The sequence below is a fragment of the Phyllobates terribilis genome, unplaced genomic scaffold, assembly GCF_046119375.1.
Source record: "Phyllobates terribilis strain yellow unplaced genomic scaffold, ASM4611937v1 Scaffold_9__5_contigs__length_417890890, whole genome shotgun sequence".
Lineage (NCBI taxonomy): Eukaryota > Metazoa > Chordata > Amphibia > Anura > Dendrobatidae > Phyllobates > Phyllobates terribilis.
The window spans coordinates 277,879,008-277,899,854 of NW_027362769.1; the positions used below are offsets into that span (position 1 = coordinate 277,879,008).

Genomic DNA, 20,847 nt, shown 5'->3' on the forward strand with positions numbered 1-20,847 from the left:
ATTCTTCCAGCCTGACAGCTAATCTTCTGCTCCTTAGCAAATTACTGGGTATACTTAGCATGTGCTTTATTTAAATATTTTACTTTGCATCCAGGCAGATAACAGTATAGCCAGGACTAAGCATTGTTATCTGAACCAATTTTCAAGGCAATACTGATGGAAATATATTTATTAGGTTGCACCTTTTCCAAGTTTGTTGCCATGTTTTGAACCTACACAATATTAAATTAGTCCTGTGTCGTGTGCAATATTTACAGCTTCTGTATTATAAATATTCAATTGAGAGGTTTTTTTATTTCCTTTGGTAAGTAAAAATAATAACCAGACAATTAAAAATTAAAGCTTTTAATGTTAATATTGAAGTGGCACATTTTTGTAAATATATTATATTTTTCAATTTTCTCAAATTATGTAAAGCAAAATGCCCTGTACAATGAACAAGCATTAATGACCACCATATATCAAATGATTTTGTCACTAATGCTGTAATCACTAGGGTTTGACATTAAGGGTTACATTTCTTTAGAGTGTTGTTTTTTTTACAATACACATTTTTTAATGAGTGATATGATTCTATTCTAAAACATTTCTTTTACAAACAAATATGTTAAGTAGGAACAGTAAACACTGATCTGCCGAGTACAGATGTTTCATGGCCAGAATATGCATATACCGTATATTATTACATCTATTTTATTGTTAGTAAATGCACCCTCAGTGGACTTCGAGGTAGAGTAGATTTCTTATGATGAAGGGTAAGAATGTGAGAGAAGACCCTTTAGCTGTCTATGGTCTGCCTTCATCGAGCCTGCTTTGTATGCTCTGCCTGATGTGATAAAACACATACCACAATTTTAATGGGTCTGTATTGTGCTCATTGTCTGTATATCTTTTATTCCCTTGCTAGACTGCTTTACTAATCATCTTGTTTGTCAATGTGTAATATCTTGATAACATTATTATAATTTCATTGTTTATCTTATTACATTCTCACTGCTTGTATGAATTAACTGTGCTATAATTCCTAGACTGCATGAGCTAACCCTTTTTGTCTATTTTTTTTTTCTTGGCAAGCTCTCATTTATTTGGATTCCTTTAAAATGTCTGACAAATCTTTCACCTATAAACTATTTACTGTCTGCCTTAAGTTCATTTATGTATGCTGCTAAATTACTGGCTATCAATACACATTTATGCCCTTGTTAAAAAAGGAAACATAATCTGTATTGCTTTCCGCAAATGTTTTGATTTAACTTGTCGAAAAACTACTGATTTCTAGTGTAACAATTTTATTCTTGTCAAATATGAACATTTTCCTTTGACACCATAGTAAAAGCAGAATACCTTACCACAGTACTGTGAAGTGTTTGAAACTGATAACAGAATCTAGCCTTCATATTAATGGTGTATTATTGGAATCATTTTCTTTTATATATTTCTTAGTAACAACAGGATGATACTCTTGTAGTATATCATAATGTACATTGTATTTCACCTTCCCATATTACCTAGGCCCTTATTTGCATATACAGTATCATTTATGCACAACTGTGCCATTCTTTCCTCCGTCATTTAAGGTGATCCTGGCATGACCCTAAATGCTGTTAACTTCCAGATAGACGTTTATTCTGCTGGCTAATGGCATTCCAAAGCAATCCAGCCACCCTGCCAAAAGCACAGTTACTCAGAGAAAATCAACCTTATTTCTCCCAGAAGTCGTTGGCTGTCAGTCATTAAGGCATGCCAAGAGCAGCTTCAGTCACAATGAGTGGCAACTACAGGTGTTTCTCACTAAATTAGAATATCATCAAAAAGTTAATTAATTTCAGTTCTTCAATACAAAAAGTGAAACTCATGTATTATATAGAGTCATTACAAACAGAGTGATCTATTTCATGTGTTTATTTCTGTTAAAGTTGATGATTATGGCTTACAGCCAATGAAAACACAAAAGTCATTATCTCAGTAAATTAGAATACTTTACAACACCAGCTTGAAAAGCGTTTTTAAAATCCGAAATTTTGGCCTACTGAAATGTATGTTCAGTATCAGAATCATTTACAAAAAACACCTGCAAATGCTTCCTAAGCATTTAAAATGGTCCCTTAGTCTGTTTCAGTAGGCTCCTCGATCATGGGGAAGACTGCTGACTTGACAGATGTCCAGAAGGCAGTCATTCACACACTCCACAAGGAGGGTAAGACAAAAGGTCATTGCTAAAGAAGCTGGCTGTTCACAGAGTGCTGTATCTAAGAATATTAATGGAAAGTTGAGTGGAAGGAAAAAGTGTGGTAGGAAAAGGTGCATAAGCACCGGGATAACCGCAGCCTTGAAATGATTGTTAAGAAAAGACCATTAAAAAATTTTGGGGAGAGTGGACTGCTGCTGGAGTCATTGTTTCAAGAGCCACCACACACAGACGTATCCAGGACGTGGGCTACAAGTGTCACATTCCTTGTGTCAAGCCACTCATGACCAATAGACAACGCCAGAAGCGTCTTACCTGGGCCAAGGAGAAAAAAACCTGTACTGTTGCTCAGTGGTCCAAGGTGTTATTTTCAGAATAAAGTACATTTTGAATTTCATTTGGAAATCAAGGTCCCAGAGTCTGGAGGAAGAGCGGAGAGGCCACAATCCAAGCTGCTTGAGGTCTAGTGTGAAGTTTCCACAATCAGTGATGGTTTGGGGAGCCATGTCATCTGCTGGTGTAGGTCCACTGTGTTTTATCAAGACCAAAGTTAGCGCAGCCGTCTTTAAGGAAATTTTAGAGCACTTCATGCTTCCCTCTGCCGACAAGCTTTTTCGAGATGGAAATTTCATTCTCCAGCAGAACTTGGCACCTGTCCACACTGCCAAAAGTACCAATACCTGGTTTAAAAACAACAGGATCACTGTGCTTGATTGGCCAGCAAACTTGCCTGACCTTAACCCCATAGAGAATCTATGGAGTATTGTCAAGAGGAAGATGAGAGACACCAGAACCAACAATGCAGACGAGCTGACGGCTGCTATCAAAGCAACCTGGGCTTCCATAACTCCTCAGCAGTGCCACAGGCTGATCGCCTCCATGCCACGTCGTATTAATGCAGTAATTGATGCAAAACAAGCCCCGACCAAGTATTGAGTGCATTTACTGAACATACATTTCAGTAGGCCAAAATTTCGGATTTTAAAAACGCTTTTCAAGCTGGTGTTGTAAAGTATTCTAATTTACTGAGATAATGACTTTTGTGTTTTCATTGGCTGTAATCCATAATCATCAACATTAACAGAAATAAACACTTGAAATAGATCACTCTGTTTGTAATGACTCTATATAATATATGAGTTTAATTTTTTGTATTGAAGAAATGAAATAAATTAACTTTTTGATGATATTCTAATTTAGTGAAATGCACCTGTATAAGCATGCCTCATTTGTTTGAAAGATGTGCTGCAAAGTGAGCTGTCAAAGTGCTGTTGGAGTGCTTACATCTGCCCTTTACTATGTACTGAGCAGTGACTGAAGCTGGTCTGGACACACCTCTGAATTCTGTTGGCTCCTAGGAGGAATAAAGTTAATTTCCTCACGGTAGGCGTGTTTTCAGTAAGGTGGCAGGACAGCTTTGGAACGCTAGTAGCCTGCATATTAATTTGCATTTGGGGACATGAGAGGTCTCCTTTAAGTATTAAAATGTAATATAATTCATCAACTAGAACACCAAAGTTCTCCAGTTAGGGTTATGTTTATCTTTTGAACATATTTTGTCATGATTAATAAGCACTTTAAGCCTGTTTTATGCTAACCATTAGATGACTCCCAATACTTCAATGCAAGCCCTTGTGCAGTTTTCTGGAGTATTTTGCTGACCATCATCCTAGGTATACAACATTCCATTTTTTCATCAATAGTTGTTAAATGGTGGTAATAATAATGTTTTCATTATTTAAATGCTTGAAACATTGTAATCTTCCTTATAGTCTTTCTTCACTTAAATTTTTAGATTATAGCTCTGAAGCGGAGGAAGATTATATCAGTTATGATATGGAAAGCTTACTTTGTCCGCATATGGAGGACAGCGGTTTGGGTCTTCTTGCACGATTTGCTGCCAATGAACCACCTAATCCTATCTTGTCTCAACCTTCATCCATCGTTCATTTGGATGAAAAACGAAGATTCGAGGAAGATAAACAAAATCTGACAGGTGAGTTGTGACATGTATTCTATGCTGTGCAGTACACCTTCCTGCTCACAGGCCAATCTTAAATTTGGCCAGGAATTAGTTTTTAAGCACATAGAAAAAAACAAAGACAAGCAGATAGTGCTTTCTCCCTGCTTGTTGTTCTCGGCGTCAGCTCTCAGACATAGCCCGTATTTTCTCCATTCCTATAGCACCTCCACATTGTAATACCATCCTATCAGTTCACAATCTTGTGTTCTCCAGGAAAATGCACATGACTGCTGATGTTGACTCTCTCCTGAAGGTGGCACTGTTAGGTCCAGAATGGATTAGAGCAGGGGTAGGGAGCCTTTTTTTCTTGTCAAGGGCCTTTTGAATACTTATACCATCCTTCGGGGGCTGTACAAATCGCGTGCTAACTCCTCCCACAAGATACATCCTAGCACTGGTGACTTTCACTGCATACGCCTCAGCATTCAGTAATGAAGAAATTAAAGGCCTGGCGGCTGTGAAATACATCTGCCGCCCCAAGCTCCGTAATCCCCGAGTATCTGCCCAGTGGCCGGAGAAAATGTGATCGAGAGACGTAAATGGCTTGCGGGCCTGAGGTTCCCCCTCCTGGATTAGAGGGTCAAGGGGCAAACTTGATCGCTATGGTCTTCATCTTCCTGCAGATGACGTCTTTGTGTATAGATCTTTGTGTCAAAAAAGGGCTGATAGGATCAATTCATTTAGACTGGAGACAAGATGTCCCAGCCAAATGGTATGTTATCCAACCACCACTGGTGTTATGTACCGTGACAGGGTTACTGACAATGTATTTGAGGGAAGATATGTATTATGAAGATTGCTATCTTCGGTGATGTGAAACCCGGAAGTTTCTCTCCAGCATGTTAGGTGCTGAAGTGTTACTTGGCCATGACAGGGTTGGGTTTTTTTTGTGAGTAGCTGTAAGAGATGGGCGGGATAGCTACTCACTATATCTCCACCCCAAGGGTGTGATCCGACAGGTAAATGTCTGGCCACTGAGTTGATTAGAGTGTTCTGTGTGTTTGGAGGCAAGGAAGTCTCCAGTCTGGAGCTCAAGTGTGAGATGACATTTGTTGTTTCTTACAAAGCTGGAGCCGCAGTGGAATGGACTTTCTACATGCTGTTTATTTTCAGCTATGCCAGAAAGAGTTGTTTTATGTTATGATTTTGTTTTTGCTGGTTTATGAAGTAATAAACCAACCACGAGCTTTAAACCAACGTGTTCCTGTGTCTACCTCAGTATAGGACAAGTGAGTAGTGTTACCACAGTACATTCCAATAGACCAGACAAGGTGTCCAACTATTAGTTGTAGGTGCTCTTTTTACTCTGTTAACTGGACAAAAGGCACCACACCCCAGGACACACAATTGCCTTCCTGCCTCACAGGTTTTATGACTCCCCACAGTACATGGTCTATCTCTTTGATGTAGACCTTTGGTGACCTTTAGTGCTATGCAGAGTTTGTGAATCAAATTGGGCGTTCAGTCATTCATATTATTGATATTGTCCATGTTGACTTCCAACATATGCCTATTTGTGTCTGAATGACACATAAACCTATATAGGGCAAGACAAAATGGTGCTCTGCTCCAGGATAATCTTCCATTTACTCCATATATGTAGCTGCGTCAGGGCACCATCAGTCCGAGATAATCTACAGGGTACAAGGCATAGAAATAGCCAGACTCACAGCATACGCTCTCATTCACACTTGTAATAGATGAATTTTATATCTCCGCAATTAAATTATACCCGAAATATGTGAATTAATGATATGCATGGCTGCAAATATACAAAAGGTATATAAAAGATAATACAAAATATATAGCAATTAGTGATGAGCGAGTATGCTCGGTATTCACCACACATACCAGGACTGGGGGGTGAGGGGACCATGCATACCAGGATTGGGGGGGTGAGGGGTACCACACATACCAGGATTGGGGTGTGAGGGGACCATTCATACCAGGATTGCGGGGTGAAGGGACCATGCATACCAGGATTGGGGGATGAGGGGTACCACACATACCAGGATTGGGATGTGAGGGGGCCCATGCTTACCAATATTGGGATGTGAGGGGCCCATGCATACCAGGATTGGGGGGTGAGGGGTACCACACATACCAGGATTGGGGGGTGACGGGACCATGCATACCAGGATTGGGGGTACCACACATTAAAGGATTGGTGGGTGAGGGGACCATGCATACAAGGATTGGGGGGTGAGGGGACCATGCAAACCAGGATGAGGGATACCACACATACCATTATTTGGGGGATGAGGGGCCCATGCATACCAGGATTGGGGGGTGAGGGGTACCACACATACCAGGATTGGGGGGTGACGGGACCATGCATACCAGGATTGGGGGTACCACACATTAAAGGATTGGTGGGTGAGGGGACCATGCATACAAGGATTGGGGGGTGACGGAACCATGCAAACCAGGATGAGGGATACCACACATACCATTATTGGGGGATGAGGGGCCCATGCATACCAGGATTGGGGATGTGGGGTGCCACGCATACCAGGATTGGGGGAGAGGGGTGCCACACATACCAGGATTGGGGATGAGGGAGTTATGCATACCAGGATTGGGGGTGAGGGGTGCCATGCATAGCAGGATTGGGGGTGAGGGGTGCCATGCATACCAGGATAGGGATGAGGGGTGCCATGCATACCAGGATAGGATAGTGGGGACAGGATGGGGGCAGCAAAAATACCAGGAGGGAGGCTGCACATACCAGCATGGGAGACCATATACCAATAAAAATGCTCGCCACCCGGGTGTAGAACGGGTTCAATAGCTAGTTGTACTATATATATATATTTCTCTGCGGTATCTGTGCATCATGAATCGTGGTATGTGTTAAAGGGACCACTGAGACTCTTTCGCCCAGAGCCCACTAAAACCTGGAGCCGGACCTGATCTCACTGCTCGAAATACTCGGCGAGTATTTCTGGGATGCTCGGGCAGGAGCTCGGATCCCCACCCTGCATGTTTGGCGCTCTTTAGAGAGCCAATGAACATGCAGGGATTGTCTCCCACTCACTGTAATGCCGTAGCCATCTTGGTTGTGGCATTACAGTGATTGGCTGGCCGTATAGCGTCATCAGGTCTATATAAGGCCTGGTGACGCTATATTCGTCACAGTCTAACCTTCAGGCAGTGTAGGGAGAGCTGCTGCTGTGTGAGGGACAGAAGTGGTGGTGTAATAGTTAGGCATAGGTATTCCACATGAGGATACATATCCATTTGAACTAACAGTCCTGAGGACTAAGTTCTGAGGACTAATTCAGCTGCATATATTCAGTAGTGATAGCAGGAGTTAGGCAGAGAAATTTGTGAACACTATACAGCACGATCGTGTCCATTGCACGTTCTGTCTGCTTCTGCTGCTGCTGCCTGATACAGATAGCCATTGGGCTAGATATCTGGGCTTTTATTTTTTGCTCTTAATCCTGATTATTTTCTAAAAAAAGTAATAGTGTACAACTTTTTACTACTCCATTTGCTTGTTACCACTGCAGAATACTGCCTGATCTTTACCATCATCAGACGTGATCCGATATTACAGCGATAAAAATCCAGAAATATGTAGTGAACGTGGAAAATATTGTCGTCCATTTACAGTTTGGCAGCAGTGTGTCAGTGAAGCTATTCACACGTGGTCGCTGGCAATAATAGGAAGCTACAAGCCCGCTATTTAAAACCGTGGGCGTCCATCAGACGTATTACATATAACTGCGGTACAATACCAGCCATTTGTAGCAACTGTGCAAAATATTGTCCTCCTTTTAAAATGGGCAAGGTGCATGGCAAGGGACGGGGAAGTGGACGTCATGGTGCTTGCCGTGGGCAAGCTGAAATTGTGCCATAACAAACACCCACATCTTGTCGCCCGACCTTCCTGTCCCCATTAATAGGGACCGCAGCACACCACTATTGAACCTATGTCAGTATCAGAAGGTTGTTGGTTGGATAGCAGATAATGCTTCCAGTCACTTAGCCACCACCACCACCCTGTGTTCCACACGGTCAAGTCTCAGTAGCCGTGAGCCTGGACAGCGTAGTCCTCACCCTGATCCTCCTTCCTTCCACCATGCCGAGTGCCCGGAGACAACTGATCCCATACTTGGACACTCCGAAGAGCTATTCACTTTTCCATTTATAGATTCGGGCCTCTTCGTACGGCCAGTTTCAAGTAGGTCAAGAGGAGAACGCGTGTATCGATGGCTAAAAAGCAGCAACGGTCACACGAAGGCGACAGTGGGAAAGTGCAATTACTGTCGCAAGAGGTGGATGATGATGAGACACAATTGCCAGAAAGTCAGGAGGAGGACCAGGGTGCAGAAGTGGAAGACTAGGTGGTGGACAAAGTCACTGACCCAACCTGGCAAGGTGACATGCAGAGCGAGGACAGAAGCACACGGGGAGGGAGGCGTAGCACTACAACAGGCAGGAACAAGCAGTGTGGTGGCCACAGACACAAGGCGGGCAACCGTTCCCCGGAATACCAACATGACGGAAGTTGCCAGTACATCTGTTAGGTCTTCCTGAGTCTGGTTGTTTTTTAAAGACTCTGCAAATAACCCCAAAAAGGCCATTTGCACCATCTGCCAGGCCAGCACCAGCATGGGTAGCAAAACTAGCAGCCTGACCACCACCAGCATGCTCATGCACATAACAGCAAAGCCTCCCACCATGCACCTGTTGTTGAACACTCATAACTACCACCCTCAGCGTCCCCGTCCTTGTCCTAGCGCAGCGTTCATTTGTCCCTACCCCAGTCTTTGGAGCGCAAGCGAAAATACTCAGCCAACACTCCACAGGCCACACTACTAAACTCACACATTTCGCGAATGCTTGCACTCGCAATGTTGCCTTTTAGGCTCGTGGAGACTAAAGCTTTCCGCAACCTGATGGCGGTGTCCGTCCCTCGGTACTCAGTCTCCAGCTGCCACTATTTCTCCCGGTGTGCCGTCCCCGTATTACACAAGCACATGTCCCAGAACATTAGCTGTGCCCTCAACAACGCAATTACTGGGAAGGTCCATCTAACCACGGACAGGTGGACAAGTGCTTGTGGGCAGGGACTGTACATCTCGCTGACGGCACACTGGTTAAAATAGTGGAAGCCGGGACCCAGTCGGACCTTAAGATGTAACACGTCCTCACGACGCCGAGGATTGCGGGCCCTTGGTCAATCAGGGTTACCCCGACAGTCAACAGCTCCTGCACCTCATCCTCCTCAGCTTTCCCTTCCTCTTCAGCCTCTATCTCCGAAATGACCACATCAGTGACAAGCTGGAAGCATTGCCTCGGCCAAGTCGCAACAGGCTGTGCTGAAGCTAATATGATTAGATGAAAAACCGCACAATGATGAAGAGTTGTGGACAGCTCTGAAAGAGCAGGCAGATCTGTGGCTCACACTGCTGAACCTACAGCCAGGCATGGTAGTGTGTGACAATGGCCAGAACCTGGTGGCGGCTCTGAGGCGAGGGGAGCTCACACACGTACCATGCCTCGCCCATGTGCTTAACCTCGTGGTTCAGCGGTTTCGCAAATCCTACCCGGAGCTGCCGGATCTGCTTGTTAAAGTACGCCGCCTGTGTGGCCATTTTAGAAAGTCATCTACATCTTCCGCCGCCCTTGCCGTGTTTCAGCAGTGTTTGCAGCTTCCGGCTCGCAGACTGGTATGTGATGTCCCCACGTGTTGGAACTCTACACTGCAGATGTTGGGAAGGATTTGTGAGCAGAAGAGGGCAGTTGTTGAGTACCAGCATCAACAAGGCCGTTTGTATTCAGTTCAGACTCCACACATAAGACCTCAGGACTGGAAATGGATGTCAGACATATGTACCATCCTCCAAAACTTTGAGGACTCCACCAAGATGATGAGCGGCGATGACGCCATAATTAGCGTCACCATCCCGCTTCTCTGTCTTCTGAAACGCTCTCTGCTCACAATCAAAGAGGATGCATTGCAGGCGGAGCACGATGAGATGGAGCAAGGAACCATACAGGGTGATTACACACAGCCCAGCCTCATCTCATCCCAACGTGGATTGGGTGACAATGAGGAAGAGGAGGAGGAAAAACAGGAGCTAGTTTCATGCGCTATAGACGGTACTACCTGCACAACTGTCATATCGTCTGTTCAGCGTGGATGGCCAGAGGACAGAGAGGAGGAGGAGAGCATGGTCAATCATCCTCTTGGTGAGGACACGGAAGTCTTGCCTGTTAGCAGTCTGGCACGCATGGCTGAGTTTATGTTACGCTGCCTTTCCCATGACCCTTGCGTTCTCAAAATTTTGGGTGACAGTCATTACTGGTTGGTGACACTTCTAGACCCACGCTACAAGGAGAACTTTATATCTCTTATTCATGAGGTGGACTTTGTACAAAAATGGGGGAGTACATGAAGGCCCTTGTTGCGGAACTATTAAAAAAATTCCCATTTGAAAACGCTGGTGGCAGAGGTCACAGTTCGTTGGACAACCAAGGCGTACCGGCGAGAGAGACACAAGTGCAATCCAGCAGAGGCAGGGCAACACTGTCAAAGTTCTGGGACAGTTTTCTCAGACCCTCCCATTTCACAGGCTCTGAAGTGCGGGGTACTCTCACAAGGAGTGCAAAGTTTGGGAAGATGCTGAGAGATTACCTAGCCGACCGTACCAAGTCCTCCGTGATTCCTCTGTGCCTTTTAATTATTGGCTATCCAAGCTGGATACGTGGAATGAACTGGCTCTCTACGCCTTGGAGGTCCTGGGCTGCCCTGCAGTTAGCGTTTTATCAGAGCAGGTTTTTAGTGCCGCTGGTGGAATTATAACTGATAAGCGCATCCGCCTGTCAACTGAAAATGCTGACAGGCTGACTCTTATAAAAATGAACAAGGGCTGGATTGGGCCAGACTTCTCAACACCACCGAATGATAGCAGCGTAACATAAACTCAAATCCAGTATCTTTTTTTGGTAGGTGTATTCCCATGCACCTCTTCACACCCACAAATGGGTATATGCTTCCTGATTTTGGCTATTTGCTTTTGTCCTCCTTTTTCTCCTCATCCTCATCCTCCACCACATCACTAGAGTGACCGTGGTCCGTGATGCAACACCCACATAATTTTTTTAAAGGGTGTTTATGATGCCCGTAAACAAAATGTTTTTATACAGTATGTTCATGTATACCCCCCGGGGGTAAATGTTTGTCAGCCCATACACTTAGTGCATGGCATTACAAGTATAGGAGACCCGCTCCTTTCTAATGGGAAACTTTTTTTTTATGAGGCCCTCTAAGTCTCTTCCAAGGGTCAATGGAGTGCCTCCCAATTTTTGGCAGCCCTTGCATTCACTTCTTAGGCCAACACTATGGGAGACCCTCTCCCTTCTAATGAGAATTTGTTACTCTGGCCCTGCTCTATGTATCTTTAAATTCTTAGTGGGGGTTTTTCCTTAAATTGGTCAGCCGTTGGACTCGCTGCATACCCTATAACTGTATAGCAGACTCTCCTTTCTAATGGGAACATGTCGTACCTTGTTACTGTGGTCCTGCTCTATGTGTCTTTAAATTCTTAGTGGAGTTTTTCCTAAAATTGGTCAGCTGTTGGACTCACTGCACACCCTATAACTGTATAGCAGACCCTCTCCTTCTAATGGGAATTTGTCGTTACTGTGGCCCTGCTCTATGTGTCTATAAATTCTTAGTGGGGTTTTTCCTAAAAACTGGTCAGCCTTTGGACTCACTACATACCCTATAACTGCATAGCAGACCCTCTCCTTTCTAATGGGAACATGTCGTACTTGTTACTGTGGCCCTGCTCTGTGTGTCTTTAAATTCTTAGTGGGGTTTTTCCTAAAATTGGTCAGCCGTTGGACTCACTGCATACCCTATAACTGTATAGCAGACTCTCTCCTTTCTAATGGGAATTTGTCATTACTGTGGCCCTGCTCTATGTGTTTTTAAATTATTAGTGGGGTTTTTCCTAAAATTGGTCAGCCGTTCGACTCACTGCATACCCTATAACTGTATAGCAGACCCTCTACTTTCTAATGGGAACATGTCGTACTTGTTACTGTGGCCCTGCTCTGTGTGTCTTTAAATTCTTAGTGGGGCTTTTCCTAAAATTGGTCAGCCGTTGGACTCACTGCATAACCTATAACTGTATAGCAGACTCTCTCCTTTCTAATGGGAATTTGTCGTTACTGTGGCCCTGCTCTATGTGTTTTTAAATTCTTAGTGGGATTTTTCCCAAATTTTGGCAGCCCTTGCAGTCGCAGCACGGACATTACCACTATAGGAGACCCGCTCCTTTATAATGGGAACATTTTTTTACTGAGACCCTCCTCTATGTCTCTTCAAAGGGGTATTGGGTTGCGTCCAAATTTTTGGCAGCCCTTGCAGACACTGGATACGCAATAACAATATAGGAGACCCACTTGTTAATAATGGGAACAACAAAGCATAGCTGGCTGATGGCTCTCTAACAATAGTGAGGGCCGACTGCTGGCCTTTAAGAATAGTAAGGGCCGTCTGATGGCCCTATAAAAATAGGCTATATGACTTTCAGAGTCCCTCCATCATAAATAAAACAGGATGTGTCTGATGATGTGTCACACACCACATTGCCAGATAAGGTTGTAAAATGTTAAAATGACATTTCCCAGTGAATGCATTTGTCTTAAAAAATAACGTAAAAAAACCCAAAACAATAAGATCTTTCTTTAGTATAAAAAACAGTGTCACCAATTTAACCTCAATGTAATCACATTGCTCAGCTCCTGTACCTCCTCCTCCAAATACGAAATGACCACATTAGTCACAAGCTGACAGCGCTGCAGCACTGCCTTGGCCAAGCGGCAACAGGCTGTGCTGAAGATAACATGCTTAATGCTTAATTGACAAACCGTCCAGCGCTGCAGAGTTGTTGAAAGCTGTAACACAGCAGCCTGATCTGTGCTCTCACCACTGAACATACAGCCAGGCATTGTCGTGTGTGACAATGGGCGGAACCTGGTGACGGAGAAATGACAGCCGGAGTAGATACGGTTTCCCTCTATGCCAGTCCTTTCACCGAGCTAAAGAATATGGCTGTGGTGAAATACAACTTCCACTGAGAAGCTGTTTCAGATTGAAAAACATTGTGCCCACCAGAGCATTTGATTCTCAGGGCTCACCTTTCTCCCTCGCTCAAGAGCCCTCTGAATCAAATCCTCTAGTGGGCACAATGTTTTTAATGATAGCAGCTGCAAAGTTAGCGCTATCATGAACTCTCCTGAGGTAGAAGCCAAGGCACACCAGAGGATTCTCTGGTGGGACCGTCCAACCCTGCCGAGAAGCAGTCCTGGCTACGAAAAGTGTGGGGGAAGGTTCCCGGACACTCTATGGCTGCTTTTTTAATGCAGATCTGACGTGCTTATGGATGTTATTTCTCAAACCGCATTGCAGATCAGGCCATTACCCAACTCTGTAGTCATGATATTAAATGCGCAAAGAAAGATGTTTGTGTGTCAAAGTACTACCGACAAGTGCGAGTTGATGTTGGACGGGTTGCCATTGCTTCTGCAACAATCTGCATTAGAGGACTTCCTGGGAGAAATCACACCCAGAGTAGATACAGTTTCCCTCTATGCCAGTCCTTTCACCGAGCTAAATACAACTCTCAGCAAAAAAAGCTGTGGACTGGCTCGGTACCGTCCCTGGCCACATTCACCTGTCCACTTGTTTGTGGGTAGGCGGTCCTTCCCAGTAAGTGCACTGGGGAGGGCACGGGTAATGTTGTGGGACCCGTGCTTGTGGAAGGCGGAGACGATACCGGAAAAAATAGTGGCGGCTGGGGACCGAGTATGGATACCCGTCGCTGCCATAAGATTGTGGACAGCTTCCGCCTCCACGAGCCTAAAAGGCCACATTTCAAGTGCAAGCAGTTGCCCAGAAATCTGGCAGTTTAGTATTGCAGCCTGTGAGTGGGCGGGCGGGTGGTTGGCTGCATACTTGCGCTTGGATTCCAAGTAACAGAAAACTAAGCAGATGGTGGTCTCTATCATCATCATGGTCTCACCTCGGCACTATGAACTCTCCTGAAGGAGAAGCCAGGGCCCACTGGAGGAGTCTCCGCTTTTCTGGTGGGTCTGTCCATCCCTGCCAAGAAGCAGCCTTGGCTAAGAAAAGTGTGGGAGAAGGTTCCCGGACACTATGGTTGCTTTTCTAATGTGGATCGGACGTGCTTATGCATGTTATTTCTCAAACCGCCATTGCCCAACACTGTAGTCATGAAATTAAATGCGCAAAGAAAGATGTGTGTGTGTCAAAGCACCACCGTCAAGTGCGAGTTAATGTTGGACGGGTTGCCAATGCTTCTGCAACAATCTGCATTAGAGGACTTCCTGGGAGAAATTACACCCAGAGTAGATACGGTTTCCCTCTATGCCAGTCCTTTCACCGAGCTAAATACAACTCTCAGCAAAAAAAGCTGTGGACTGGCTCCGTACTGTCCCTGGCCACATTCACCTGTCCACTTGTTTGTGGGTAGGCGGTCCTTCCCAGTAAGTGCACTGGGGAGGGCACGGGTAATGTTGTGGGACCCGTGCTTGTGGAAGGCGGAGACGATACCGGAAAAAATAGTGGCGGCTGGGGACCGAGTATGGATACCCGTCGCTGCCATAAGATTGTGGACAGCTTCCGCCTCCATGAGCCTAAAAGGCCACATTTCAAGTGCAAGCAGCTGCCCAGAAATCTGGCAGTTTAGTATTGCGGCCTGTGAGTGGGCGGGTGGGTGGTTGGCTGCATACTTGCGCTTGGAGTCCAAGTAACAGAAAACTAAGCAGATGGTGGTCTCTATCATCATCATGGTCTCACCTCGGCACTATGAACTCTCCTGAAGGAGAAGCCAGGGCCCACCGGAGGAGTCTCCCCTTTTCTGGTGGGTCTGTCCATCCCTACCAAGAAGCAGCCTTGGCTAAGAAAAGTGTGGGAGAAGGTTCCCAGACACTATGATTGCTTTTTAAATGTGGATCGGACGTGCTTATGCATGTTATTTCTCAAACCGCATTGCAGAAAAGGCCATTGCCCAACTCTGTAGTCATGAAATTAAATGCGCAAAGAAAGATGTGTGTGTGTCAAAGCACCACCGTCAAGTGGGAGTTGATGTTGGACAGGCTGCCATTGCTTCTGCAGCAAGCTGCATTAGAGGACTTTCTGGGAGAACTGACACCCAGAGTAGATATGGTTTCCCTCTATGCCAGTCCTTTCACTGAGCTAAATACAACTCTCAGCAAAAAAAGCTGTGGACCGGCTCCGTACCGTCCCTGGCCACATTTACCTGTCCACGTGTTTGTGGGTAGGCAATCCTTCCCAGTAAGTGCACTGGGGAGGGCAGGGGTAATGTTGTGGGACCCATGCTTGTGGAAGGCGGACACGATACCAGGAAAAATAGTGGCGTCTGTGGACCGAGTATGGATACCCGGTCGCCGCCGCCATAATATTGTGGACAGCTTTCGCCTCCACGAGCCTAAAAGGCCACATTTCTAGTGCAAGCCGCTGCCCAGAAATCTGGCAGTTTATTATTGCGGCCTGTGAGTGCTCTGGTGGGTGGCTGGCTGCATACTTGCACTTGCATTCCAAGGAATGGGGTAGGGACAACTGAACTCTGCACTGGGACAAGGACGTGGACGGTGATTGTTGCAAGTCTGCAACGACAGGTGCATGGCGGGAGGCATCTTCGCATGCGCCAAGGATCACTTATGATGTGCACACTTTTAAGCAGTGACCTGGGAGTCAGAAATGCTTCCAGAGGTCTTCCCCATGCTGTTCCCATGTCTTTTCAGCATTGTATGTGTCTGATGATGTCTCACACACCACATGGCCAGATAAGGTCGTAAAATGTTAAAATGACATTTCCCAGTGAATGCATTTGTCTTTGTTTAAAGCAATGCAAAAGTGCAAAAACGCATCAAAAACGCTACATGTGAACATAGCCCAAGGTGTGGAGGAGTATTTTTGGTTTTGGTTATTTATTTTACCTTCTATTCAAGTCATTACCCTGGAAAGGATGTTCCCTAACATGTTTGTCAGGAAAATCCATTTTGGTTTTGTTTTTGTATGTTTTATTGTGAGTCCGTAAAACTGGCGTCATACTCTTACAACGTTGTTGACAGCAGTGACCTGGGAGTCAGAAATGCTTCCAGGGGTCTTACCCATGCTGTTCCCATGTCATTTGAGCACTGTTCCCATCGATTTGGGCAATTTTTAGGCCCTCTGCAGACCGCTGTGGGGAGCCGCCTGAAAAATACTCGACTTTCCCATAGACTTACATTGGGCTCTTTGCTCGGGTCGTGCACCCGAGTATTCCAATTTGCTCGACCCGAGCAACGAGTACCCGAGCATTTTAGTGCTCGCTCATCACTAGTTAGTAACTTTTATCAAACAAAGTATAAAAGGTAAGAGGGAAGGAAAGGGATGATGACAATAGATTAGTCAAATCCGTTCGGCGTCCAAAGAAAGGAGCACCGAGGGTGTCCATTTTCTCCCAGCTGCATAAATAATATCAATCATTCTCCTTGTACCGTCTAACGTCTGTCCAGATTTAACAAATCCTACTTGGTCTTTTTGTACCAAATCCAAGATTATTTCTGAGATTCTGTTAGCTAATATTTTAGAATAAATTTTTATTCAGTAATGATATTGGCTTAAAGTTGATAGCTCGGTCAGGTGCTTTCCCCAGATTGGGGAGAGGTACAGTTGTTGCCTGGATAATTTCTTTTGGGATATTCCCAGTTTCAACAATGTTTTGAAAAACTGGAGCTATAAAAGGGGTTAGTATTTCTTCAAATAGTTTAAAATATTCACTTGTTAGTCCGTCAGGGCCAGGGGATTTGTGTTTTTTTCATTTCTCTAATTGTTTGCTTTATTTCTAGTTGGCATATTGGTTGGTTTAATATATTTAATTTATCTTCTAATATTTGGGGTAGTTTTATACTTTCTAAAAATTGATTGATCAGTTGGGCATTAGGTTATGGTGTTGTATTGTTTTCTTGTAAATTTTATAGGGATGAGTAAAAATTTGCGAAGGTATTAGCGATCTCTTTAGGATTGTATATTTTATCATTTTGGTCATTATGTATATATGGTAATCTTTGTTTAGTCATTTTAGCTTTGAATTTGTTCGCTAATATTTTACCTGCCCTGTTTACCTGCCATTAATATTTAGGCTATGTGGCCACGTTGCAGAAATGCTCTGGATTTTCCTGAGCGTTTCTGCCAGGGACAAGCATTTTTCACATGCGATTTCACATGCTTTTGTCAAGTGCTTTTCCAAGCAATTTTAGCATCACTTGGAAAAGTGCTTGAAAGTTGGTCACACAATATAAATCTATGCAACCGGCATGGATTTATATTGTGTGACCAGCATAATGTTAAAAAAAAAGAATTAGAACATAAAAAATAACCTTATACTCACCTTTCCGGCGGCATCGGTCTGCTCCCGGCATCACTGCTGGCTCCGTGGCGGGTACCAGTAATGTAAAAGGACCTTCCATGACGTCAGCGGTCAAGTGACTGGTCAGCCACCGCCGATGGCAGAGGTCGCGTGACCTGTCACATGACCACTGACGTCATGGAAAGTTCTTTTACATCACCGGTACCCGCCACGGAGCCAGCAGCGACGCCGGGAGCAAAGCGGGGGCCATCGGAAAGTGAGTATAAGGTTATTTTTTATTTTATTTCTTTTTTTGCTTACAGGTACTATGGTACCCCGGGTCTGGAGGAGAGTCTCCTCTTCTCCAGACTCGAGTACCGTCCGCGCACTGAATCGCATAATATCCGCATGTGTACATGTAGTTATGCGGATATTATGCGGTCCAATGCAAGTCAATGGCGGCGATTTCGCCGCTATTTCGCACAATTAATGGTTGTGCTGCGGATTTTTACGCAATGATAATCCGCAGTGGAAATCTCCACAGCATGTGCACAGCACATGCGGATTATCATTGGGAAACATGGGAGACCTATTAAAATGCCGGAAATGCCGCCACGGAAACACATTAAATCCGCATTGTGGTTACTCAGCCTTAGCTTTGTTTTTCTGTAAGTTATGCTCGTATTTGTGTTGGAGCATTTGATATAAATCGTATCTTCATTTTTGTAATTTTTGGAGAGTTGTATTTGTTGGGTTGTTTTTGTGCATTTCTTCTAGTGAGGCTATGTTTTGGTTATTTCCTCTATTTGGCGCATTCTTTCTTTTTTGTTTCGGGATGTCTTTGGATTAATTTTCCTCTGATGTAAGCCTTATACTGTTGATGCGGTCACATTGGGCATATTATTAATTATAAAATATTCTTTCAGGGTCTCCTGCAGTTGAGGCCTAATTTTATGTGATTAGGTAATTATTTACTCTCCATGGGGAGTATGTCGTATAATTAAATCCCTCTCTAATGTAGCATGAGACAGGGGCATGGTCTGACAACGTGATATTACCTATCGTGGATTTTTGGATGTCCTGTAATAACCATTTATCTGTAATAGTTAAGTAAATTCTTGAGTAGCCTTTGTGAGAGTGTGAATAGAGCGTGTAATCATATTTGGAAGGGTGCAAAACACGCCAGACATCATAGAGTTCTTCCACCTGGAGGATTTGAGAAAGGGAACGAGCTTTTTCTTTTCTTTGAGAATGTACAGATTTGTCTATGTTGGGGCATGGAGTGATATTAAAATCTCCGCACACTAGGAGGGCGCCTTTTTTTGCATCTGTTATTACCGCTAAAGTTTCTTTAAGAAAATAAATCTGCTTAGAATTAGGAGCGTGTATGGAGGCGATTGTGTAGGTTTTGTTATTTATGCTGCAAACCAATATGAGGTATCTGCCTTCATCGTCTACAATGCTGTTGATCAATTGGAAGGCAACAGTGTTTTTTATCGCTATACTACTCCCCTGTTTTGCCAATTGTGTGAGAGTGAAACACATTGAGGAAGTTTCTGTTCTGCAACCTGTGTGCATCATTACTATTTAAGTGAGTTTCTTGAACGAACAGAACTTCGGCTTTAAGAGCCTGGGCCTCTCTCCAGAGGAGGGATCTTTTAACCCCTTTAAAGCCAAAGACTTATTAATATTTATCTGCGCCCTGGGCTTTAAGAGCCTGACCCGTATTAATACGCCTTTGCAATCGCGCCCGCACACAGGCTGTGCGGGCACGATCGCCACCGGGTGTCAGCTGATTGTCACAGCTGACACCCGATGCTATGTGCTGGGAGCGGTCCCGCAGCACTCCCGGCACATTAACCCCCGCAATGCTTTGATCGAAGTCGATCGCATCATTGCGATGGCAAGGGGAGGTGATCGGGATACTCACCTCTCTTGCCGACCTCCAGCGCTGTCTGCCGCTTCTTCCCGGATGTTGCCATGATGACCCGATGTCGTCATGACAACATCCGGGTCACCAGACAGCAGGAAGATATTTTGGTCATGCGCAGTGCATGACCAAAATATCTTCTGCATCTGCAGCGCTGACAGCCTGTATAGCACAGGGATGGTGTGCCTGTATAGCACAGGGATGGTGCTCCATCCCTGTGCTGTACAGGATATCAGAATAAAAAAAAGTGAAAGTCCCATAGTGGGACAAAGAATAAAAGTAAAAAAAAGTGTCAAAGTGGAAAAAAATAATTGTAAAAATAGTTAAAAAAAAAAAAAAAAATAAAGAAAATAATACACCAAAAATAAAAATATAATGTACCCATCAATAAATATTATGAAAAAAAAAAGTACACATATTTGGTATCGCCGTGTCCGGAACGGCCTGACCTATAAAACTGTCCCACTAGTAAACCCCTTTAGTGAACACAGTAAAAAAAATAAATAAAAAACGAAGCAAAAAGCAATGCTTTATCATCTTACTGCCAAGCCAAAAATGGAATAACACGCGATCAAAAAGACGAATATAAATAAAAATGGTACCGCTGAAAATGCATCATGTCCCGCAAAAAACAAGCACCATACAGCTCCATCAGCCAAAAAATAAAAAAGTTATAGCTCTCAGAATAAAGCGATGCAAAAAATATTTTTTTCTATAAAATAGCTTTTATTGCGTAAAAGCACCAAAACATAGAAAAACAATATAAATGTGGTACCGCTGTAAAGGTACTGAACCAAAAAATAAAGCTACCTTATAAATTTTACCACACGCGGAACAGCATAAAAAAATAAAATAAAAGAATAAAACAATTCCTGAATTGTTGGTTTTTGTTTACTGTGCCTCCCAAAAATCGGAATAGAAAGCGATCAAAAAATGTCACGTGCCTGAAAATGGCACCAATAAAAACGTCAACTCATCCCGCAAAAAACAAGTCGTCATATGACTCTGTCGGGCAAAATATGGCAAAATTATAGCTCTCAAAATATGGCGATGCAAAAACTAGATTTTACAAAAAAATGCTTATTTTAGTGTGTGACAGCCGTCAATCATAAAAATTCGATATGATTCTGGTATCGCTGTAATCACACCGACCCGAAGAATAAAGTCGTCTAATCACTTATACCGCACGAGGAACGGCGTAAAAATTAAACTCTCGGGTTAGGGTTGTGCTAGGGTTTGGGTTGGGGTTAGGGTTGGGCTAGGTTTGGGGTTAGGTTTGGGTTAGGGTTGGGCTAGGGTTGGGGTT

The 20,847-nt window shown here is 44.1% G+C and overlaps 1 protein-coding gene across 4 annotated transcripts in view; it reads left to right on the top strand.

The window, feature by feature from the left end:
• TNRC18 (trinucleotide repeat containing 18) overlaps positions 1-20,847 on the top strand; it is a 739,821-nt gene that overhangs the window by 425,657 nt on the left and 293,317 nt on the right. For all 4 annotated transcript variants that reach the window (XM_073647819.1, XM_073647820.1, XM_073647817.1 and 1 more), the window contains exon 17: positions 3,984-4,184. In XM_073647819.1, the coding sequence (XP_073503920.1) occupies positions 3,984-4,184 (201 nt within the window). The remainder of the gene's footprint in view (positions 1-3,983; positions 4,185-20,847) is intronic.